At 51.0% G+C, this 19530-nt stretch overlaps 1 protein-coding gene across 2 annotated transcripts in view; it reads right to left on the reverse strand.

Moving 5' to 3' along the window:
* Nucleotides 1–352: 352 nt before the first annotated feature.
* Nucleotides 353–19530, reverse strand: part of CUX2 (cut like homeobox 2) — a 350576-nt gene continuing 331398 nt past the window's right edge. For both annotated transcript variants that reach the window (XM_038762394.1, XM_038762393.1), the window contains 6 exons: nt 15667–16463; nt 14727–14886; nt 10828–11097; nt 9762–9950; nt 5469–5742; nt 353–3779 (listed from right to left, as the gene is read on the reverse strand). In XM_038762394.1, coding sequence (XP_038618322.1) covers nt 2966–3779; nt 5469–5742; nt 9762–9950; nt 10828–11097; nt 14727–14886; nt 15667–16463 — 2504 coding nt within the window. In that variant the 3' untranslated portion in view covers nt 353–2965. The remainder of the gene's footprint in view (nt 3780–5468; nt 5743–9761; nt 9951–10827; nt 11098–14726; nt 14887–15666; nt 16464–19530) is intronic.

The raw sequence follows: 19530 nt of genomic DNA on the forward strand, positions 1-19530 counted from the left end.
TGCCATTTCACCTTCTGCAGGACCCTCAGGACCTGATTACACTTCATCTTCCTTCACCTCTATGCTGTGCTCGGGCTACCCACTGTGCAAGGAAGAATCTTCCCTTTAAACCATCACTTCCAGGAAGCTCTCCCTGATTAACCCTCGCCCGTTTTTCCAAATCACTTACCATGGAGTCAGTGCGGGCGGGGACACCCCATCGGCTTTACTCATCACAGGCAGGTCCCACGTGGCCAATGAGATGGGAGAAACCGAGGATGGTGGTGGTGGGGGGGTGCTCTCAGGGGGTTTCTTGGAGGCTTTGCTGCCAAAGGCCATTTTTACCAATGAAAGAGACCATCACACCTAGGCGTTATTATACAATTCTGTATTTAGTGGCTGTTTACAGACTTGTTCCTTTTTAAAATTTTTAACAAAGGTCGTCAATCTCTCATAGAAACTTTTTTTTTTCCGTACAGTACGTGAGCCTGACAAAAAGGTGATCACAGGTCCCCTGGCTTTTAGTACAACAGGATTTCTGTGTTCAAAAGACTAGACTAAGTGCTTAATCAAATCCCGTTCCACTAAAACCAAAACTAGCACACTAAGAATAGTCCGTGGATAAGCTGAGATTTCCACCTTGGGTTGGTTATCAGCGGTAAAAATAAGGGACATCCCCCTGGGTTGGCTTGGTGGTGACTGGGCTATGGTTACTAAAAGAAGGTGGTTCCTTTGCTCCGGTTTTTGACTTTGAAAAACGGTCACCGTTAACTACTGCCAAAATATAAAAATACCTTCATTTGGATAAAAATGTCTCCAGGGGAACTTTTTGATGCATAGCCTGGGTGTGTGGAAAAGGAACGCATTCCGTCAGGGTTTGTTCAGCGCAGAGATGTCGACCGGATGGCTAGAGCTTTCAGCTGAGGGCCACGACCCTGATCTCTGGGGCTTCCTTGAGGGCGATCTTTGCTCTAGCCGTCGCCTCCCAGGGCAGGGTTCAGGCCCGGCCTGGGCCCGCTGACTCCATCCATCAGCCCACGCTTTCTTAAAGGCATTGCATTCGCAGAGATGTTTTCTCTCCCCAGTCATCCCGACTTTACAGATTCAAGCCATCTTGCTGACGGTGTCTTAAAGGAGAGGTGCCAAAATAATTAGTCACTTCAACGGCCACCAAATTAGGACCCGCCACCAAATCTGGTTATAAAAACAAGACAGAACCCAAACCAACCAAAAATACAACTTTAAGGATTTGGCTACCACTGGGTGGAGAAATAACCCCCCAAGCCCCAAGGCACAGTCGGTCCCTCTCCAGGTGCTTATACCTCCAGAGGAGAGGAAGAGCTGCTGCTGGGGCCTTAGGGATGGTTTTTTGTTTTTTTTTTTTGCCTTTCTACTAAGGTTGGTCTCTACTGTACAGAGCTGCTTGATCTCAAAGAGTGGGCTCCGAAACTGCGGGTCCAGGTAAGAGCTAAAGGTTTCCCTTACTGAGAACGGCCCTGACCCTTTCTGTGGCCACTGTCTTCCTTCTCACGGGCCCATTGAGCTGGTCTGTCCCCTGCATCCAGGTTGGTGAGTCCCAAATGCTGTCCAGCTGCACTGACATGAAAGAAAAAGAAGATGGAGGGCACAGGGGCGAGCCAGGGGGTTATATTTTTGTAGTGCTCGTGCAAGCACCAGGGTTCCACGGATGACAAAGTGTGATTTTTTCAGAAAAGACAAGGAGGAAGACAGCACAGGGATCTTGGCCCCATGATGCCCTCCCACTCCCAACGCCTTCATGACGGGCTGAGTTCGCGCAGAAAGTTCTCCAGCTGCGGTGCCCAGCAATCAGTTTGTTGGCAGGAAACCGGCGATGTCCAGGCTCTGGCACGCCACCACCGGGTCTCCCAGTTGCCCTCCCCAAGCCTCACCAGGCCCCCGTTCGGACGCCCGGAGCCTTTTCGAACCAGACCGAGAAATGCTTTGTCCACAGATGGTGTTTTGTTTCCGTTGTATCACAGGTTTCTAACTAGAGGAAGTGTAAGGAATTCATTATGTTCCATGCTACATCTCGTTTAGGGAGGGCTATTGCCGACATTTCTACAACATATACAACTGCACGTGACAATCTGTGTTACAAATGTTTCAAAACATACCACCAGAACTAAATACATACTCGATGGCATCAAGATTTCAATTTAGAGTCTTTTTGGACTTTTAAACACAGTCTCTGAAAGGGCAGTAGTGATGCACTGTCTCATAGACAAACGTGGAAAAAAACCGCGGTTCAAAAGTTATTACATTTGGTCAGTCTGAGTGCTTCTCGATGGCTTTGAACAATTGTCTTCTTTAATCTCATCCAGTGGCAAACTACAAGACTTCAGTGTACATTTAATGACTGCTACATCATCCTGATTTTATAGCTCTCTTTAATATCAAAGCAGCTTAAGCTGTTAATAAATTCCAAAGGATCCTTTATTAAAATAGCTAAAAGAGGTCTATAAATATTTTTTTTTTCTAAAAGAGTTCCAAGTTTTCAGGTGAAAATGTAAAGAGCCGCTTTGCTTTTGCCACCTGCAAAGGTGTCAGCGCTGGAGTGGGGAGTGAGTTTTCGGAACCTTCCAGAGGAGGAGAGGGAAGGGTGGAGGCGGAGGACTTCCTACCTCCTGCCTGCCCACTCAGAACTTCATGGTGTTGAAATTAGTTGAAAACTTCTCCAAAGGGGGGAAAAAAAAGATGAATAAGAAAAAAAAGTTGTGTCAGCATTGGCCTGCTGATGGTCCCCTCATCCCCAGGCTGGGCCCTCCAAGGATTTCCCAAAGCTCGTCACTGTCTGGAAAAGGATTAGAGGGAGAGAGGGAGAAGGAGAGAGAGACAAAGAGATACACAGAGAGATGGCCGAGAGTGAGACAAAAAGAGCAGAGGGGGAGAGAGGGAGACTGAAAGGAAGAGGGACAGACAGAGAAAACGAGTGAGCGAGCAGACGCCCTGGGAAGCACCTGGGCGCTCAGAACTCCCACTCCAGGGCCTCCTCGCGGTTGGCAGCTCTCTCCAGCCGGTGGATGATGTTGTTGAGATTGGCCATCTTCTCGTGCCGCCGCTGGTTGCTCGTGCTCAGCTTGACGCTGGTGGGGAAGGCCCCCGCTGTGTCCAAGGAGGGGCTCCAGTTTGGTGCTTTGGCCAAGGGGGCCCCGGGAGGGGAGGGGGAGATGGGGGCAGAGGAGGAGGGCACCGGAGACACAGACATCATGAGGCCGGGCGAGGAGGCGGCTGAGGGCGAATTGAGAGACACCTCTAGGCTGCAGCGGGACGACTCTGAGATGGATTTAAAGCTAATCGGGTCCGGGTGGGGCCGCTCCCCGCCTTCGCTCTCCTGGGGCGGGTGCAGTGAGGAGCAGTCTGGGGTGACCGGAGCTTTGCTGTAAGTGGGGCCGCTGCGCGGGAGGGACGCCGGGCCTGGAGTCCCCTTCCGGGGCTCTTCACCGCCGGGGGACTCGGTCCGCTCTTCTTTCAGGCTGGGGCCCAGGTACTGGAACGTCTGGGCTTCCGTCCTGAGCCCGCTGCAGGAGTCCTCCTCGTCTTCCTCCTCAGCCTCTTCCGGCTGCTCCTGCTTGATCCTGATCAGGGTCTTGCCCCGGACGGCCTGGGGATCCAGGTCCTTGAAGCCAGGCTTCCGGTCCTCAGCCTCGGAGTCGGGGCTCTGGGGACTGGGTCCTTGGTGGGAGTGGCTGGCGGGCAGGAAGCCTGGGCCGCTGCCCTGCTCCATGTCGGTGTCGTTGTCTTGGGTCCCCTCCACCAGCATCTCCCGGCGCATCCGGGACCTGGGACAGAGGTAGGGTATCGGCTTGGGTGAATGTCGTGCAGTGGATCCGGACCACGGCCTGCAACTCTCTGCTTGATCAATCCACCAGGTGCCTTTATCGAGTGCCTACTGTGTGCACCGCACTGTACTAAGCTCTTGGGAGACTGCGATAGAGTTAGATCCCTGCCCTCAAGGAATTTACAGTCTAGCCAGGGAGAGAGATACTTATGTGAGTTATAGATAGGAGGAAGTGACAGGGTGTATAAGGTATGTACTTAAGAGTTGCAGTGGTAGGGGTGGGAGGGAAGGTTGTGAATACTGAAGTATTTAGGTTGTGTGGAAGTGCTGAAGTGGCATCCGGAGAATGTAAAATGGGGACATTAGAGATTATTTGGGGTTGGTCTCCTGGAGGAGATGTGATTTCAGAAGGGCTTTGAAGATGGGGAAAACTGTGGTCTGCCGGATATGAAGTAGTTGTATCTAAAGGATACACTGGCACCCTTACTCTACTGTACTCTCCTGAATGCTTTGTACAATGCTCTATACACAGTCAGCGCTTAATACATACCACTGACTGGCTGACATACGACTCTTCTGAAACTGAGTCAGAGGGGAAATAGGAGATAGACAACACGGTCCAGAGGAAAAAGCACGGAGCCTGGGAGTCACATGACTGGGGTTCTAGTCCCAGCTCTGCCCCTCACCTGCTGTGTGACGTGGTCAAGTCATTTAACTGCTCTGTGCCTCAATTTCCTCATTTGTAAAATGGGGAAAAAAAATCTCTCTTCTCCCTCCCTCTTTGACTCTGAGCCCCATGTGGGACAGGGACTGTGCCCACTCCAATTATCTTGTACTATGTGTTTAATAAATACCGTCATTATTAGAATAATTTTTTTACCATGGATTTAAATTCAGAACTTCAAATGCATTTGGGTAAGGGGTATCCTCCCCTAATCTCTGGTTCCTCCTCCTTCATTCATTTTTGTCAATTCCTTACTCCCATCCTGCCTCTCAGCCCTGGCCAGACCTCCTGGGGAGGTTGCCGCTGGGAAGCTCAGTGCCAAGATGCCGGGGAAACACAAGGCTCCTTCTCCACTCCCCAGCTTCCTGGAGTCAGAGCTACTGACTTAAGAGCAGGAGTTGGCATGGGTTTCAGTCAGAGCCTGGAGAACAGGTCAGCCAGGCCAGGAGCACAACAGACCATAGGGCAAGAGCTCCAATTCAGGCAACTCAGGGCATCCTGGGTATCCCCAACCCAAGTGAGACTGGGGGCACTCAGACTGGACTTTGGCACAACCAGTCCTGAAGTGACTTGGGAGTGGGTCTGAGCTCATAAAAAGAATCCCCTCCTCATGTTCGAGGAGCCCAGTATTTCAGTCTTGGGCCCACCGATCCTCTCATCAGCCCAAAAGGCAGGATGGATTATGAGCTTGAATACAGTTTTGGCAGAAGCCCACCTGTTCCTGTTCTTCTCAAATTCCTCTGGAACCAACTCCCATCCTCTGTGAAGTCCCCATGGTTCTGTCCCGGGGGAAGAGAACCTCACCCCTGTGCCCCAGCATAACTATCTCAGCACCCCATCTCTCCCTCCCTCCTTCCCTCCCTTCCCACTCCCTTTTGCTCGCTCTCTGTTGGCAGTACCGGCCACCTCCCCAGAGGCTGTACACTCTGCAGGCTGAGGGGCTTTCCCCAGCTTCCCTCTCTGCACCTGTAGTTGTGGAACCAGTTGATGACGGTGTTGGTCTTGAGGTTTAGCTGGAAGGAAAGTAGCTCAATGGTCTGCTGGGAAGGGTAAGGCTCCAGCTGATAGGCCTTCTTCAAGGCCTCCTTTTCCTCTGGAGCCAGGACTACTCGTGGCTTCTTGATCTGGAGGAGGCTCAGGTCCTGGGGGTGCAGGCTGGGGCTGGCACACTCAGAGCGGGTGCTGGGGGACTCGCTGTCAGAGCCGGTGCTGATGAGCCCGTAGCGGCGTTTCAGATAGGCTGGTATGTTGGGGGGCAGGAAGGAGGAAGGGAAGCATCATTTCTGTCAGATCCAATGCCAACTCCTCTGGCCCCACTCTCCACCCCCTTCCCCTCCATTCTTCCCTCCCTCTCTCTCTCCCTCTACTGCTTCCTCCATCAGCCTTGCCCAGGCCACGGGAAACATAGCGGATCAGAGGACCCAGAGCAAAGTGTGGCCTGAGCCTGGGAAGTATGGCTTCCCAGCACATGGCCCCCTTGGGGTCTGAACCTGGAGAGAAGAGACCCCTGCCCCCCACCACCATTTGCTAGAAGATCTCATCTCCAAGCCCCAATTAAGGGTGGTGGGGAAAGAGAACCTTCAGGCTTCTACTCTAATGGTAATACAATCAGTGATAATTAATTATTATTATCCACTGTTGATCAGTCCATAAATAATGGGTGATTTTATTCGTTGTCCCCTGAAAACAGTCGGCAATTCAGAAGGCAGACTGCCTGAACATCTTTGTGAGTCAGGAGGGCTTTTAAAATCTCTTGGACGATTATAATGCCTTGGTTTATGCTAACAATGTTATTATGTTCTCGGAGCAGATTATCTAGAAGCATAGTTTTCCTTCATAATACGGCAACTCAACAAATGGAATGGCACTGAAACCTGCCTTCTAAATTAGGGAAAGCAACTGAGATTGGCTTTAAGTGTGCTCTTATGGAATTTGGACCCCGTGACAAAGGGGAAGAACTCCCCACTTCCCCACACGTCCAGGGTTTCTTGCACCTTTTAGGGAGATTCCCTGCTTCTCCAGCCCTTGGAGTTTCCTTTCCCAGATTGGGGCTGAGGAATTCCCGGGGAGCCGTGCCTCTAGGGGGGCACTAGAATGGCAGGGTAGCAGCTGGGGGGAGCCTCAAGAGAACACTTAGCTCGGACCCTGCCGCCCGACAAGGCAACGACTCCGTGTCATGCTCACACCTTGCGGCTGGGAGACTGGCCCTGCTGTCAGGGTGGTGATGGCACGAGGAGCAGATGAGGAAGGGGTCCCGGCTCCCCTGACTCACGCTGCTTCAGATGACTAGAAGGTGGGATTTCCAGGGTGTGGTGCCACTGCATCACCCACTCTTTTACCCCTGCCGTGACTTTGCCTTCTCTTTGTCCCTGGTCCCCGTGAACCCCAGAGAACATGCGATCCTGCCCACACCACTACTGTCACCTCACTCAATACCCTGGTTGATGCCAGCCCCACAACACCAAAGTGTCATGGATCCTGACTGAGCCATCAAGGGGAGATGATGGCTATTTCTTTGGTTCCCATGGTCTCCAGAGAGGGTGTGGTCCATAAATTCCTTCAGCATTGCTTTCTCCTTCAGATAAACCCGATATTTTTCCCCTTATCTCCTGTTCTACCTTAAGCCCATTTCCTCTTGTTTGGTTTTTGGTGGCAACTGACCAGCACCCCTCAACACCCAACATAAACTGTTTTGTTTTGTTGTCTGTCTTCCCCTTCTAGACTGTGAGCCTGTTGTTGGGTAGGGACTGTCTCTGTTGCCTGATTGTACTTTCCAAGCGCTCAGTACAGTGCTCTGCACATGGTAAGCGCTCAATACGACTGAATGAATGAATGACCCTTCAGGTAAAGTAAGTCACACTTTACCCTTCTTCTGAGACTAAACCAAGGTATTCCTGTAATTTTTCCTTTTGGCTTCCATGTTCCATCCCATCTTAATCATTTTTACCACTATCCTCTGGCCCCTAAAGAGTTTCACTGGGATTTTTTAAAAGGGCAGTGACCAAAACTGGACTCTAATCTGAATCAGACAGGCCCTTATTAAAGGGTAATGATTTCTTCCAGGTCCATAGAGGTCAGATTCACTATTATACATCCCGGAACACTGTTGTCTTTTTTAATTACAGCACTACAATGCCGACACACGGTCAGCTTATAGTTGACTATAACCCATAACCCTTTTTCTGCTATTCTCATGCCCAGTCTTTGTGCCTGAGATCATGTGAATTTCAATGCTGCCACGATAGGTCAGACCAATGGTCTATCCAGGCCAATATTCTGTCTCTCACACTGGCAAACAGGATGCTTGAAGAAATTATGGGAGATACCCTTTTTAGCAACTAACCATCTCATTAAAGATGTCCCTTCTACCATCCCCCACTCTTCCCTCTAATAACCTATTATGGACCTTTCATTGATGAGTTGGGACGCACCATTACCCAGTGGCTAGAAATCAGGAGATCTGAGTTCTAGTCACGGTTCCATCACTTGCCTGCTGTGTAACCTTGGACAACTCATTTAACTTCTCTGTGCCTCAGTACCGCATGGGGATAAAATACCTGTTCGCCCTCTTTGACTGTGATCCCTGATTGGGACAGGGACTGTGTCTGATTGATTATCTTGTATTTATCCCAGTGCTTGGCCCTTAGTAAGGGATTCATAAATAGCATTATTATCATCATCATCATTACCACTACGATGATGACGATGATTATTCTTATCATGTGTTTATTCAAACCCTTCTTGATCCTATTGACCTTTTCTGCTGGCTTAACTTATGGTAATGAATTCCACTTGTTTACTAGCCACTGTACGAAAAAGGGTCTCCTTTTGCTTTGTTTCCAAGAATACTCCCTTAATCCTGGTCTTGCGGGATTTGGTGACTCAATCAGTAGTATTCATCCAGCGCCTACTATGCAGAGCACCGTACTAAGTGCTTGGGAGAGTCCCATACAAGAGTTGGAAAATCTGATCCCTACGCAATTTTATGTTTTCTTGGTTCACACCCAACATATTTTTGAAAATTTTCCACGTGTCATTTCTCAGCTTTTGTCTTTTTAGACTAGGGAGCCTTTATCTTTTCAGCTCACAGGGAAACTCCTCCATAATTACAGTAATAATAATATTGGATTTTTTTAAGTGCTTACTATGTGCCAAGCACTGTTCTATACTAATTATGGCATTTGTGGGTAGGGACTGTCTCTATGTGTTGCCGACTTGTACTTCCCAAGCGCTTAGTACAGTGCTCTGCACACAGTAAGCGCTCAATAAATACAATTGATTGATTGATTGATTACTATTTGCAAATAACTAGACTAAGCCCTGAGGTAAATACAAAGTAACCAGGTCAGACAGAAACTGAGGCTCAGAGAAGTTAAGTCAATTGCCCAAGATCACATAGAAGGCAAGTGGAAGAACCAGGATTAGAACCCAGGTCCTCTGTGCTCCAGGCTAATGCTCTTTCACTGGGCCATGCTGCCTCTGCAATCCCCCTGATCATCTTGGTTGCTCTGGTCATTTCCTTCTCCAGCTCCATTTTGTCTTTCCTAAGTGCAGTGACCAGAACCTCACTTAGTATTTGTGGAACCGATGAACCATAGCTCGATTTAGTTGCCTAATTTGCTTTTTGTTTTGTTTTTCCATACCCAGTATGTAATTGGATTGTTTTTTATGTCTAAGTGGACTATTTTACATTTGTCCCTTTTGAATTTCATCCTGCTTTCATTTTTCCAATGAATCTTTGAAAGGTCTTCCAAAAAGTTAAAAACTTTGTTCAGTTTAGTATCATCTAACTTCTCAGGGACATGCTCTTTATTCTTTTGTCTGTGTCACCAATAAAGACTCAAGGGAGAGCTGGTCCTGAGCCAATCCCATGAAACTCCCTTAATACAGGCCCTCACACTGACATGGAAAAATCAGTCTTGACTCTTTTTGGTAATGACCCTCATGGCAGTTGTGTACCCATACAGAGTAACATGGTGACAGCTCGATTCTTGGCCTATAAATGAGAGGTGGAGGGTGGGCTTAGGATTCCCAGGCCCTGAGCCTCTGAGCTCAGTGGCTGAAGCCTTTAGCAGGTGTGGGGTAATGTGATTCAAAGATTAACCCTAATCCTTTCCCTCTTCCGAGACCCCATGACCTCCAGGGCTTCTCCTGGGGCATCCCGCTACAAGTGCACAGGATTTCGGGCTGCTATAACCCTGTGTTCCTGGCCTGATTAGTTTGCCCTCCACTCTGACAGTCAGTCCTCCTCCTTCTCACCTTTCTTCTCCAACTTCTTCATGTCCCGTAGCTTGTCCACGTTGTGGGGGTCATTGAGCCACAGTTGCATTCGCACAAAGGGTTCCCGTCCCTTGAGGCTCAGCTTGTGCCATGGCTTGGGCCGGGACAGGAGGTCCGAGACTGAGCCTTGGGTCAGTCCCAGGATGCTCTCCCCAAACAGTCGCTGACCTGTGCAGAAAAACAGCCACTGTATGAGTATCCGCTGGGGGAGGAGGAGGGGAGAGAGGGAGAAGGACAAAGAAGAGGAGAAAGGGGAGAAGGACGAAGAGAGAAGAGGAGTAGAAGAAGGGAAAGGAGAAGGAAGAGAAGAAAGGGGAGGAAGAGAAGAAAGGGGAGGAGGAGGATGAGGAGGATGAGGAGGATGAGGAGGAGAAGGAGGAGGAGGAAGATCAGAAGGAGAAGGAAGAGGAGGAACAGGAAGAGGAGAAAGGGAGAAGAAGACGGAGAAGGAAGAGGAGGAGGAGAAGGCTGGGGCAATAAACAAGGAAAAAGGCTGGTGCCTTTGATCCCCATTTAGACAAAGTTAAAGGAAAATGCCCAACTGGAATAAAGTTTTGGGAAAAAAAAGATCTTTCTTTAGTGTGCATCTATATGTTGAAACCTGGTCCCTCCGGCAGCCCTGCTCTGCCCACTACGAGAAATTCTGGGCAGGCCAGGCTGGCAAGGGGGCCCCATCCTCCCCGAGAGAGAGAGAGAGAGAGAGAGAGAGAGAGAGAGAGAGAGAGAGAGAGAGAGAGAGAGAGAGAGAGAGAGAGAGAGACCATGAGAAAGGCAGAAATCCCACAGATCTTGAGGCTAGGGGCTTTGGTGAAACTCACAATTCCCCCTCTTCCCCCTCCCACTTTATAGGCCAGATCTGGACTAGACCCCTTGAGGTCTTCCCAGCACCCCCTGCAGATGGGCTGGGAAGGGGGGGGGGGGAGAGGGAGAGGGAGAGAGAGAGAGAGAGAGAGAGAGAGAGAGAGAGAGAGAGAGAGAGAGAGAGAGAGAGAGAGGGAGAGAGAGAGACCCAAGCACGAAGGCTTTTGTCTCATCCGCCCAGTACCTAAGTTATTGTCCGTCAGCACTTCCTTGACTTTCTTGGTGATGGCGTATGTGTCCAACTCCGGGGACATGGCCACAATTTCCTGGATTCCTGCGGGGGCCTGGGTGCTGGCATAGATCTTCCCGCTAAGGGCTGAGCCCGACCTGCTCTCTGGCTGCTGGTTCTCCTTGCTGCTCTCCAGGGTTAGGCCCAAGGGCTCCTGGGAGCTCTTCTCCGGCTCTGCAGGACTTGGAGGAGGGGACGGGGAAGACCTCGCTTCTGCTGGGCTCGCTGTCCCATGGCCACAGGGGTCGGGGAAGAAAGAAAGGAAGGAGTTAGGGCAAAGAGAGGGGGCTACCATCATTTCAGACCTAAGGTGTACCTTTGGATGAGAGAGAGCAATGCAGGAAAATCTGGAGACCAAACACAATGAACAAGAAGCGGGCACTTTGTAACAAAGGGTGCAGATTTGTTCTAAGCTGATTCCAGAGGCCTGGAACCATGAGAAGTAAGATCAAGAGGGATCTAGGGGGTCCTCAGGGAGTCGACGGGGGCCGAGACACCCACCACCAGGGCCCAGACCTCAGGAGAAAGGCCTAGGACCACCTGCACTGGGTGAAGACCATAGAAGCTGAACGCCAGGTGGTTGTGTGGTGCTGGACTCTGGGAGCCTCCTTCTGGGCTCTGGGGACCAGGGCTGAGCCTTACTGAGAGTGGCCTGGGGATAAACACCTTAGTTTTTTGGAGTGGGGAGAGCCTGCCACCGTTTGGGAGTTGGGGGGATGTCTCACTGCAGCCAGCAGCTCCCTGAAACATGGGTCTCCACTACATAGCAAGTGAATCTCACTGAATCCCTTACCACAACCACTCCCTGCTGAATTCCTGGGTTGGGAATCCTATGCTGTCTTAATTACTGCATCAGCCTCCTTGCTGACCTCCCTGCCTCCTGTCTCTCCTCTTTCCAGTCCCTACTTCACTCAGCTGCCTGGATCATTTTTCTACAAAAGTCTTCAGGTCATGTTTCCCCACTCAAGAACCTCCAGTGGTTGCCCTTTCATCTCTGAATCAAACTGAAACTCCTTACCATGAGCTTTAAAGCACACAATCATCTTGCTCCCCCATACCTTACCTCACTGATTTCCTACTAAAAGCCAGCCCACACACTTGGCTCCTCTAATGCCAACCTACTTACTGTACCTAGTCTCATCTATCTCACTGCCGACCCACATCTTGTTTCTGGCTTGGAACATCCTCCCTCTTCATATCCGACAATCACCCTCCCCACCTTCAAAGTTTTATTAAAAGTACATCTCCTCCAAGGGGCCTTCCATGACTAAGCCCTCATTTCCTCTCCTCCCTCTCCCTTCTGCGTCACACTTGCCCTTGGATTAGCACACTGTATTCCCCCTCCCACACCACTTAAGTACATATACATAATTTATTTATATTAATGGCTGTCACCCCTTCTAGACTATAAGCTTGTTGTGGGCAGGAAATGGGTCTACCAACTCTGTTGTGTTGTACTCTCCCAAGAGCTTTGCACATAGTAAGCGCTCAACCAATAAGAGTGACTGATTGATTGGCTGATTGACCAAATGTCACTAGTCAAGACATCCTTTAGTTTTTTTATGGTATTTGTTAAGCGCTTACTGTGTTCCAAGCACTGTAAATACAAGGTAATCATGTTGGACACAGTCCATATCTCACATGAGGCTCACAATCTTAATCCCCCTTTTACAGATGAGGTGACTGAGGTATAGAGAAGTGAACTGACTTGCCCAGGGTCACACAGCAGACAAGTGGCTAGGACTACAACCCAGGTCCTTCTGACTTCCTATCCACTAGGCAACACTGCCTCCCAGCATCTCCTTTTTGAAATCCTACCCTCACCTCACACAGGTTTGACAGTGTCTGGTTCTGGTGAAAGCCAAATTGACACTATCTGCCTGGGAGCAACCTCTCGCTGCTGAATTCTTCATTTGGCAGACCCCCAGAAGCAAAGGGAAGTCAAGTGCTCATTCCATGCTGTTTATCACTGGTGACGAGTAGGAGGGAGCAGGACATCTCCCCAGGGCCGCTGGGACAGAAGAAGCAGTGGTGGTAGGGCTGAGGAGACCTCAGCTTCAGCACTGGAAAGTTAGAAAAACCCCAAAAGGCAGAATTTTCAAACCATCACTACCGGAGTGAAGAGTGGAGAGCAGAGAACGGGAGGGAGGTAAAGAAAACAGGTCATTAGCATAAAAAACACAGACAGTTCCATATCCAGGCAGAACGCCAGTCATCACTGACTAGACGACTTTCAACACCATTTTTGACAAAACATTTGAAGGATCAGGGGTACAACCTGATCTTGCAGAACATGCTAATTAAAGGCCCTGGAAGCATGCTGCAGGTGTCAGGACAGCAAGCTCCAAAAGGCGGATGGATGAATCTCCGTTTCACGGGGATGACAGAGGAGAGGACTTGGATTAACCTGGATTCGGAGTTGTTATAACATGACCCGGGGCAAAGGGAGGGGAGGAGATCCTGGGCATGAATAAAAGAAAAAGACAGAGATGTAGAGAGATACGGGGACAGAGAGATGAGGGTGAGAGATCCCTCCTCTGTTTAAGAATTCAGAGAAGAGAAATACAGAAGCGCCTGGAATATTTATTATGCACAATGTGGCCATTTCTAATGAGGGATGTTAATTAAAATGAGAGCGGTAACAAAGCGTTCTTTGGCAAGTGGCCGGGAGGGGAGGGCCGTGGCATTTGATTAGCACAGGCTGGCATCATTCCCCAGCCCCTAGTGCTGCCTGCTCATTCCCTTTCATCCATTTCAATAAGAACCGGAGACCCTCCTGCTCAGCCCACCCCCTGGGAGAAAAGGAGTTGGGAGGGCAATGGAGAGAGAACCTAATTCCAGGGGAAATCCCATCTGGCTCCGGTGGGAGGGGTCGAGGATCAGAGAGATCCGGGGGTTGGGGAGGAGGGAGGGAAGTCACTGTCTTCTCCTCAGGCAGGACTCTGGCCTCCGTGGGGAGGCTGGTACAATCCTGGGAAGGGAATCCTATCAGAACAATCCTGCAACCGCGACAAGCGGCCGTGAAAACAATCTCAAGAGGTCATTTAAGTCATGCCCCTGCTCCCCCGATCTTCCTTCTATGGCTGGGTATATATTCTAGCTCCAAAAATCTCTACTGAAGGTCATTGTTCCTTGGGGTTAAAGGAACTTCTGTCCGGAAGGGACTTGGGGTTAGGCTCTCATGGGACACATGTCTGCAGACAATCCCTTCTGGATCATAGCTGTGCTGCCTGGCTCCCAAGGTGGCAAACCCAGGAGCCAGTGAGGGGATCCCGGGGGCACCCAGGCAGTGGAGGGTCTGTGCCCTGGATCCTGGGTTGTCCAGTAAACATAGATCCTGGCTGGGTGGTGCCAACCCTGGTCACCCAAGTTCTGCAGGGTGAGATAACTAGTTGAGCATCAGTGTCCACCCTCCAGAATGGGCTCTGCGGGCAGGCTGAGAGCTCTGGCAGAGCGGCTTTGGGTGGCTCTGGGGACAAAGGCTTCCACACTGGTCAGAGGGGTTTTCAGGGCTAAGGCAAATACTCTCAGAGGACCCGCGGCCAACACGGGCATGTCTACAACAGCCAGATCTGCAGGGCACCGGATCTCCAATAGCAGGTCTACTTGGCTTTGGAGAAGAAGGTGCAATGATGCTGCCCTGTGGCTCTGAAGGAGAGCCCATTTTAAACCCCCACAGTCCTTTGCTCTCTCCATCAAGGCCTGGTGGCCTCCAAACTTGAGAGCCCACGACTCAGCCAGCTGGATTCCTTGGAAGGCCCAAATCCCGACAGCTGCTCAAGGCTGCAGCACATTTCCATTGTGTCCAGTCCACCACTGCCTTGGACAGTCAGGGAGAGCAGAGGGGAACTCACCTTGTGGGGGCAGAGGGTGCTGGATGATCCCTTGGCCCAGCTGGTCCGTGAGCCAGAGCTGCATCCGGATGAAAGGCTCTCGGCCCTTCTGAGTCAGCTTACTCCAGGGCTTGGGCCTGGACAGCATGTCACTCACACTCCCCTGGGACAAGCCCAACACCTGAATAAAGGGTTCACAGAGCAGAACGGACATCAGGCATAGCAAGGCCACACGCCTGCTTGGTACTCCCGGCCGGTCTCTGCACAGCCTGTCTCAGAGCGGAGCCGTCCTTGGACCTTTCGCAGAGGCAGCCCTCCCCTTTTTCTAAGCTTCCTCATGGCAGTTGTGGAGAAAACCCCTTCCTAGACAGGGTTCCTCGAGCCCCTGGACGGAACCACGGACACCCATCTACAGGTCACTGGTTGAACCAGAGGACCAGGACCCTGCCCCAGCCTAACGAAAGCCCGGTGGCCTATGGCCAGGCTCCAGGTCTAAGTTCCTGGCTGAGGGACGAACCAGGCTGGATGAGGGAGACTTGCAAGGAGGAATCATATAAACTCACACATGTGGTCATACAACAGAGATGCACAGTCCCGCTGACACCCATGCATGCCACCACCTGCTCCCTAGCTCCATGGTGGCTGGGCCACATCTGGGCTCCAACCATCTGCCCAGAAGCACTTTAGACACTAGACTTTACTGAACAATAATCCAGGGCACGCGGTGCAGACGAGGGAAACAGAATACAGTTAATGTGGCAAGCTTCTCAAAATGGCTCTTAAATACGCTGTCCTGCATCAGAGCCTTGCTGAGATTTTCCCTTGGGAATGGAGAGGAGGAAGCACATGGTCCTATGCCCGCTACCCAGCTTGAGAGACTGAGGCTCTGAAGTTCAGGGCATGGCCCCAAAGCTGGGAGGTGACCACCCCTGCCCCAGGGCTCCCTGCCAGCCCCAAGTACCTTCTCCCCGAAGATCCTCTGGCAGATCCCATTCTTGGCCAGCTTTTCCTTCACCTGCCGGGTCAGATCCAGCGTGTCCACTTCCCGGTACATGTACATCTCATACTGCTCCGGGGTCAGGGGCGGCACCGTGGGCTTCAGGGTCCGGGGCACATAAGCCGGGTAGTATGCCAGTCGCCCACCGCCGGCCGCTTCCGAGCCGGACCCCTCGGACTTCACCTCCCCCGACTTGGGAGGCTCCTCCTCCCCGCCACCACCTGCAGGGGCCTCCTCGTCGTTGGCCAGGGCCTCGCCGGGCTCCCCCCGGGGCCAGGGCCGCCCGCTAGGCAGGCTGGAGTAGCTGGAGGAGGAGGAAGAGAGGGAGGGCGAGACGGAGGTGTAGGGCCGGCTGAGCAGGTTGCGCTCCGAAGCCCAGTGTTGGTCAAAATAAGAGCCGGCGTCCCCGATCTCCGACTTGACCTTGCGGATGATGCTTTGGACGAAGGCGGCAGGGGACAGCACGGTGAGTGGGGTCTGAGTGGCACTGCTGTTGGTCCCCCCGGGGCAGCCGGGCCCCTCCTCCTGCTTGATGTAGGCTTGGACGATATTCTGGCTCACGGATGCCAGCGTGGAGCGTTCGGTGGGTGACGGGGGCACCGAGCGCCCACTGGGCCCGGACTCGATCTCCAGCAGGGCCTGCTGCTGGGCCTGCATCTCCCGCCGGGCCTGCTCCAGGATGCTCTTGATTGCATCTTCCGAGGTGCTGCTACCGGTGCCGTTGGTTGCGTGCAGTGGGGCGGGAGAGCTCTTGGCTTCGCCTGGAGGTTGAGTAAATGGAGGGAAGTCATGAGGGCAGTCGGAGAATAAAGGGCCCACCTGTCCACACTGCCTAACGAATGCCTCACGGTATCAATCAGTCGGCACTGACTGAGGGTTTACTTAGTGTAGAGCATTGTACTAAGCACTTGGGAGAGTACAATATAACAGAGTTGTTAGACACAATCCCTACCCACCATATCTTTGCTCTACCCTGGCCAGGCTCAGGATATTTTGGCTTCTTCCTAAATGTGTGCCACCAGAAATGCTTACCACTATGTCCTTGCCGGGGGAGGTGGGGGAGTGGAGTGTCCACCTTCTAGCTCAGTCTCGGGCCTCCATTTCCTGTCCCTTCACAGTGTTGACTTCCTCCCAGGCCACCCCCATCCCAAACCTTCGATTGTCGATTGCATTTAAAGAGCGCTTACTGTATACAGAGCACTGTACTAAGCAGTTAGTAGAGTACAATAATATAACGGATATGATAGTCACGTTCCCTGCCCGCAACAAACTTGCAGTCTAGAGGGGAAGACGACATTAATATAAATACATCACGGATACGTAAATAAGTGTTTTGGGACTGAGGGAGGGCTGAAGAAACGGTGCAAATTCTAGTGCAAGTGCAACACAGAGGGAGTGGGTGAGAAGGAAAAGAGGGCTTAGTCAAGGAAGACCTCTTGGGAATGTGATTTAAATAAATGAGGCTTTGAAGGTGGGGAGGGTGAATGCCTGCCAGATATCAAGAGGGAAGGACCAGAGGCAGGATGCGAGGGATATATGAAATTTGTATGAACTGTACTTTCCAAGCGCACAGTACAGTGCTCTGCACACAGTAAGTGCTCAATAAACTGAATGCTTGAGATCAAGATACTGTGAGTAGATTGGCATTAAAGGAGGACACAGGACACAGGAATAAGTGGAAGAGATCAAGAGAGGGTAAGTTTTGCCCTTGAAAGGGACACAGGGAAATCCCGCTCTACACAATAGCTGACAGCACACAGTGAGGCCTCAATAAGGCTCAGATGAGGCTGCCCCATATGAATGGGGAGAGATGGCAGGGGGCAAAGGGAGCAGTGTGGGATGAACATCCTTGAAGTTTGACTCCATTTTAGTTCCTAGAAATGAGAAGTCTTTGGACCCACCTAGAGAAAGGAGATGCCCCTTCCTCTAAGAGAAGCAGCGTGGCTCAGTGGAAAGAGCACGGGCTTTGGAGTCAGAGGTCATGGGTTCGTATCCCAACTCCGCCACATCTCTGCTGTGTGATTTTGGGCAAGTCACTTAACTTCTCTGGGCCTCAGTTCCCTCATCTGTAAAATGGGGTTTAAGACCGTGAGCCCCACGCGGGACAACCTGATCACCCTGTACCCTCCCCAGCGCTTAGAACAGTGCTTTGCACATAGTAAGCGCTAAACAAATGCCAATTATATTATATATATATATATATGTATAAAAGAGAGAAAGGAAGGTACTTAAAATCCTAGTCCCAAGCATCCCCCAACTCTTTGGCTCTGGAACTCAGAAAACTTGGGTGGGTGGGTGGCCCCTCAGGGTTTGTGAAGCTGAGAATCCTGCAGCGGGATTCTTTTGGGAGAGTTTTAGGTAGGAGGTAGCATGTGTAGCTTGAGAGAGATCAATCAATCAATCAATCGTATTTATTGAGCGCTTCCTGTATGCAGAGCACTGTACTAAGCGCTTGGGAAGTACAAGTTGGCAACATATAGAGACAGTCCCTACCCAACAGTGGGCTCCCAGTCTAAAAGAGAGATAGCATGAGAGAAGCAGTGTGGCCTAGTGGAAAGAGCCTGGGCCTGGGAGTCAAAAGATGTGGGTTCTAATCCCAGCTCTGCCACACGTCTGCTGCGTGACCTTGGGCAAGTCACTTAACTTCTCTGTGCCTCAGTTACCTCATCTGTAAAATGGGGATCAAGACCGTGAGCCCCATCTGGGACAGGGACTGTGTCAAACTTAATTACCTTTTATCTACTCCAGTGCTTAGAACAGTGCTTTGCACATAGTAAGCACTTAAAAAAATACCATAATTTATTATTATTGTTATTGTTAGTGCATTCTGTCTCTCATTCATACTTCCAAGGGCCGCTGTAACCGTCGTTCAAAGGGACATACTCTTGCTGCTTCTCAGAATGTCCAGGGTCTCTTCCTGGGATGGGTCCACTCGCCCCCTGTATCTTCCGATCAGTCAATCGATCAATCGATCAATCAATTGTATTTATTGAGCGCTTACTGTGTGCAGAGCACTGTTCTAAGCACTTGGGAAGTACAATCAATCAATCAATCGTATTTATTGAGCGCTTACTGTGTGCAGAGCACTGTACTAAGCGCTTGGGAAGTACAAGTTGGCAACATATAGAGACAGTCCCTACCCAAGTTGGCAACATATAGAGACGGTCCCTACCCAACAGTGGGCTCACAGTCCAGCATCTCTGATCCCTCAGTACAGTGCCTGGCACATAGTAAGCGCTTCACAAATACCGTTATTGATTGATCGAGGCCCCACGGTGCTGAGTTCTGTCCAGCAGATGGCAGCATATGCTACAAGACTGCCGTGCCACCAGCTCAGGCTCCGGACTCGTGCCCAAGAAACTTAGTTTAGGGAAGCAGCGTGGCTCCGTGGAAAGAGCCCGGGCTTTGGAGTCAGAGGTCACGGGTTCAAATCCAGGTTCTGCCAATTGTTAGCTGTTCGCTTCTCAGTTACCTCATCTGTAAAGTGGGGATAAAGACGGTGAGCACCCCCCCTCCCGGGGACAACCTGATCACCTTGTTACCTCCCCAGTGCTTAGAACAGTGCTTTGCACATAGTAAGCGCTTAATAAATGCCACCATTATTATTAGTTGAGGTGATGCTGAGGACGAGGCCAGGATGCGGAGAAGATTGCCTAGCAGGCAGTTACACCAACTGGATCCAGGCCAGTAGGAACAAGGGTGACAATTTTACTACCTCCCCACAGCCCCTGCAGTCCAGGAGTTTGGGGTCCAGGGGCTCCTGGGTTGCTACAGTCTGTGAACATATTCAGCCTATACCTGCCCATTGTCCTCCCTCTCTCCTGGAAC

Source organism: Tachyglossus aculeatus, chromosome 21 (assembly GCF_015852505.1).
Source record: "Tachyglossus aculeatus isolate mTacAcu1 chromosome 21, mTacAcu1.pri, whole genome shotgun sequence".
NCBI lineage: Eukaryota > Metazoa > Chordata > Mammalia > Monotremata > Tachyglossidae > Tachyglossus > Tachyglossus aculeatus.